At 42.6% G+C, this 4,792-nt stretch overlaps 1 protein-coding gene across 1 annotated transcript; it reads left to right on the forward strand.

The window, feature by feature from the left end:
* The first annotated feature begins 75 nt into the window (after positions 1 to 75).
* mettl6 (methyltransferase like 6) lies at positions 76 to 4,762 on the forward strand. Its single transcript, XM_034873682.1, has 5 exons — positions 76 to 601; positions 1,428 to 1,562; positions 2,908 to 3,078; positions 3,323 to 3,464; positions 4,137 to 4,762. The coding sequence occupies exons 1-5, from the start codon at positions 293 to 295 to the stop codon at positions 4,289 to 4,291; spliced, it is 912 nt and encodes a 303-aa protein (XP_034729573.1). The 5' UTR covers positions 76 to 292; the 3' UTR covers positions 4,292 to 4,762.
* The last annotated feature ends 30 nt before the right edge of the window (positions 4,763 to 4,792 follow it).

A 4,792-nucleotide genomic window follows, 5' to 3' on the forward strand; every position in this document is an offset into this window, starting at 1 on the left:
CCCCCCCCCCCCCATAAATTACGCTTATGCCATAACGTGACGCTGTGCATTGTGTTCGTTTCCAGGGGGTAACAAGCGGAACCCCAGAAAGAAAAGGAACCAATTGTAAATGCTACACGGAAGAATTTAAATGACGCACAAGATGGACGTCAAATGTGGAAACATACAACATCGCGGAAGATATTTTTTTAAAACAAAGTCCATTTTAGATTGTTTTTTAAAACAAGTTTTTGACGTTGTTGCATCGTTTGTTTTCCTATTCATTAACAATAAGTAGCGTGACAGTAAGAGGATGGCGGCTAAACCCGAGACTTCTCAGAGCATCATGTCCAAAAATGTAAAAACAACAACAGCTGAAGAAGAGGTGGCGTTGGAAGGCGACCTGTGTGCACGTGTCCCCGGGCGGACGAAGACCTCCACCCCGGAGGACCTGGACGGACTCGGCGGGGAGAGGGCTCTGGTGTCCGACTTCAGGCTGATGAAGTTGGAGAGAGAAGCGCAGAAAAACTGGGACTTGTTTTACAAAAGAAACGCCACAAACTTCTTCAAGGACAGACACTGGACCACCAGAGAATTTGAAGAGCTCAGAGCCTGCAGAGAGGTAAGGATGAAGGCTAGGGCGCCGAACTTGCTCCATCTAGATGATCTAGTCCCAGTTAATGAATATTTAAGGCCATGTTAAAATGTCATGTCATTCAAAAATGCAGCTGCCCCATGTGACCTGCTCCTTTCCTCTTGTGTGTGATTTGGTCTCTGCTGGATTTCTGTTTTTATTGTAACTGGTGTGCCGTCTCGGCCAGGTCTCCGTCGAAAAGGAGATTTCAATCTCAAGGGACTTCCTGGTTAAATAAAGGTGAAATTAATTCAATTAAAAAAATTCCTGACGTGTGGAAGTGTAAGCCAGGAACACTACCACCACCCGAGAAACCAACATTTATCGAATTTTGTCCCATTAAACCCCACTTTAGAAATTATTTTACTATTATAATTATATAAGTAATGCGTTGTATTAACTGGCATTACTTGTTTGGGTTAAAATAGTCCCCACACGTGTTATTCTGGTTTCTGGAGAACATCTCGCCAAACTATTTAAAAAAAAAAATCAATTTTACGAGTTTTGGATTAGCTGCGAAATTACAAACTTGATAGAACATAAAATGAGACATATTTACATCGTCATGGTCTCCAGATAGTTTCGGCTTTAAAATAATCCCTCAATCACCAATGTAGTTTATTATTAATATTATTATTATTATTATTATTATTATTTCCAATTTATGCATAACTGTGAATTTTGTGGAAGAAAGCAGAGGGAACAAGGTGAACATTTTCCCCATAAGAGACGCCGTTTAGTATTCACTCCTTCATTTGGAGCTGTGCATGTTTAGACATTAATAAGTGACAAGGTGATTTTTGTCGGTGTGCAGTTTGAGTCCCAGAGGCTGGTGCTGCTGGAGGCCGGCTGCGGTGTAGGGAACTGCATCTTCCCTCTGCTGGAGGACGACCTCAACATGTTTGTCTACGCCTGCGACTTCTCACCACGAGCTGTCGAATTTGTCAAAGTAAGATATATCTATCCATGAGCAGAAATGGCAAAAGTACTCACTTCCTGTACTCAAGTAGAAGTACAGATACTTGTGTTAAAAAAATACTCTGGTAAAAGTAGAAGTACTGATTCAACTTCTTTACTCAAGTAAAAGTAACAAAGGACAGGCTTGGAAATGTACTTAAAGTATAAAAGTAAAAGTAGACTTGTGAATGACAAAGCTCCCTGGACCAGACACTTGTTACTAGAGAGACGCTGAGAAACTACAGTGGACATGGACAAAAGGCTCCTTATATGTCATTGGCTACACTTTGCATGGCTGTGTGCCAATATGCCTAAAACATATATAAAACATATATAAAACATATAGCTTATTTATTGTGACTGTGTCTCCAGTTTAATAAGATTGTGACTGAGTAGCAAGATATGAATTCTCTTATGATTCTGTGAGAAATCTGTGTATATTACCATCCAATTAGATTAAATTTGGTATTGATGATGCAAGAAATATCAGCAACTCCAGTGAAGTTATTTGAAAGTTGGGGGGGGGGGGGGGGTTCTGCAAAGAAGTAAATAACAGGCTACCATACACAATGCATAGAACCATATATGTTAGTAAATAATAACAATAAACCCACTATTGATTACATTATCTCAATGCAGTGTAACTACTGTATCATGTGAATAATGCACCTAAAATCCAAACGTGAGCGAGGGGCGTTCAACAATCGCCATTATGATTCAACAGCCAGGTGTAACCTAGGTAACAGGTGAAGAACACAAACAACTAAATCACTAGCTAACTTTAACTTTGCCGGAACTATGGACCAATAAAATCAACTGACAACATATTGTAAGTTATACGACTTACAGTTCTCATGGACTCTCGCACACAATCTCAGCTGGTTATCCTTGGGCCGATAGTCTCTTTTTCTTTTCTCTCTGTTGTGGCGTGTGTGCCCGCTCGCGTCGTGAGCCGCGTGTGTCTGCACTGTTCTCCGACATGCTCTCCCAATCACCCCTGATAGACCACCTTTGGTACAAAACTAAAGTAACAAGCCAGTTTTGTAAAATGTACAGAGTAGAAAGTACCAGTATTAGTGTTGAAATGTAAGGAGTAAAAGTAAAAAGACGCCAAAAAAATAAATAGTAAAGTAAAAATACCTGAAAAATCTACTTCAGATACCGGAGAAGCGGCTGAAGATGGATGGATGGATGGAGCTGACCAGTGTACTCAGTGGTTTTAGTCTCAGATGATTTAGATTAGGGATGTAACTGATGTATGTCTGTGTGTCTGTGTATTTTTATTTATAAAATACACACACACAAATAAAACACCTGTATCTGCTTTTTGTTGGCAGCAAAATCCTCTGTACTGCCCCGAGCGCTGTTGTGCCTTCCAGTGTGACCTAACTAAAGACGATATGCGGGACAATGTCCCCGAGGGCAGCGTGGACGTCGTCACCCTCATCTTCGTCCTGTCGGCCATCCACCCTGACAAGATGAAGCTGGCTCTGCAGAACATCAGCAGGGTGAGACTCAGTCGGGAGGAGAGACTCAGTGCAGGGCTCCTTTTGGGGATAACAAGTTTAATTTCTTACTAATGTTGTTAGTTTTTTTTTTTTTTTTATCTCTCCTTAAAATACACCATGCCTTCCATACACACAGTAATGTGGCTGCTAGATGTGCTGCATGTGTCTGCTGGCAACTTCCCATCCGGCTTTTGGAACACAAGCTGATTCAAGTGGTGTAAAGTAACACGCGTGTGGCTTTAAGGTGCTGAAGCCCGGTGGCGTCGTCCTCTTCAGGGACTACGGCCTGCACGACCACGCCATGCTCCGGTTCAAAGCCGGCAGCAAGCTGGGGGACAACTTCTACGTCCGCCAAGACGGGACCAGGTCCTACTTCTTCTCTACAGGTCTGTTAAATACTTCAGTAAAGTCATCTTCATGTTTGTGTGTGTCTGAGAGTGTGTCTGAGAGTGTGTCTGAGTGTGTGTGTGTGTGTGTGTGTGTGTGTGTGTGTGTGTGTGTGTGTGTGTGTGTGTGTGTGTGTGTGTGTGTGTGTGTGTGTGTGTGTGTGTGTGTGTGTGTGTGTGTGTGTGTGTGTGTGTGTGTGTGTGTGAGATTGTGTGTGTGTGTGTGTGTGTGTGTGTGTGTGAGATTGTGTGAGATTGTGTGAGAGAGAGAGGGATTTTTTTCTACTTTACTGTGCCAAACAAAAGTGGTGAGCTTCCAACCAGCAGTAAGCCGATTTTCCGAGGTTAGAGATATGTTTTTGTGTAGTTTGTGATATATTGTATGATAATAGAATAAAGACAGCTAGTTCTTTGTTTTAATACTCAACAACTGTTGAGTGATATAACCAAACGGGCGGTATTATGGTAAAATAAACATCTGTTTGTACAGAAACTACATCATGGGAAGGCCACATCTGCCACATCTGTCCAAACAACAGTCAGTGGTCAAATAGTTCCCAGGTTTAAAGGCTCTATTCATATTTTTTTACATTTCATGACACAGCAGGAAACACTGTAACCTTCCCTTTGGATTGTTCCCCTCTTTCTGATGTCTTTTCTGTCTGCTATCAGAGTTCCTGGCTGAGCTGTTTGCGGACACGGGCCTCCAATCTGTTTCTAACGACTACGTCCTGAGAGAGACGGTCAACAAAAAGGAGGGGCTCTGTGTTCCCCGAGTGTTCCTGCAGAGCAAGTTCACCAAGCCCGTCCAATCACAGAGCTCCTGATGTCACTCGGCCCGTATCTATTACTTCATAAACCATGCGAGACACTGATATGTCCAGTTGAAATAGGATGGCAAAAGACAAATACGATCCCTTGGGGGAATGTGTTGCCCTAACGTTGCCTGGTTTCCTCCACGCTGATGTTTTGGAGTCCTTCAGACCCCGAGGGAGAGGCAGCTGGTTACGAGACCTTAACAATGCCTAAACCCACTTAATCAGCTGATGCACTTTAACAGATAAAGACTGCTGCGCTGGGACACTTACAGGTGGAAATATGTGAAACCAAGGGGAAGATTTAAACACACAATGCTACACGGAGCATGACTGTTCTGCAAGGACCAAAGCTGGATGAATGGGGAACCCCAGTGAATACTATTTCCTGTTTCACATCAATTTAATTCACAATTCATGGCCCTCAACTAACTTTGATCATCCTTTAGCATGACTCTGTTAGCCAAACTGGTATTTTGATTGCTTCCAATATCATTTTCTCCACTCCCCCCC

This window comes from Etheostoma cragini, chromosome 6 (assembly GCF_013103735.1).
Source record: "Etheostoma cragini isolate CJK2018 chromosome 6, CSU_Ecrag_1.0, whole genome shotgun sequence".
NCBI lineage: Eukaryota > Metazoa > Chordata > Actinopteri > Perciformes > Percidae > Etheostoma > Etheostoma cragini.

Bases quoted from the DNA above. Each gene is read 5' to 3' on its own strand.
- mettl6 (XM_034873682.1), top strand. From the start codon at position 293: ATGGCGGCTAAACCCGAGACTTCTCAGAGCATCATGTCCAAAAATGTA. The intron at 602-1,427 runs GTAAGGATGAAG...GTCGGTGTGCAG, and splicing joins AGCTCAGAGCCTGCAGAGAG to TTTGAGTCCCAGAGGCTGGT. The intron at 3,079-3,322 runs GTGAGACTCAGT...TGTGGCTTTAAG, and splicing joins CTCTGCAGAACATCAGCAGG to GTGCTGAAGCCCGGTGGCGT.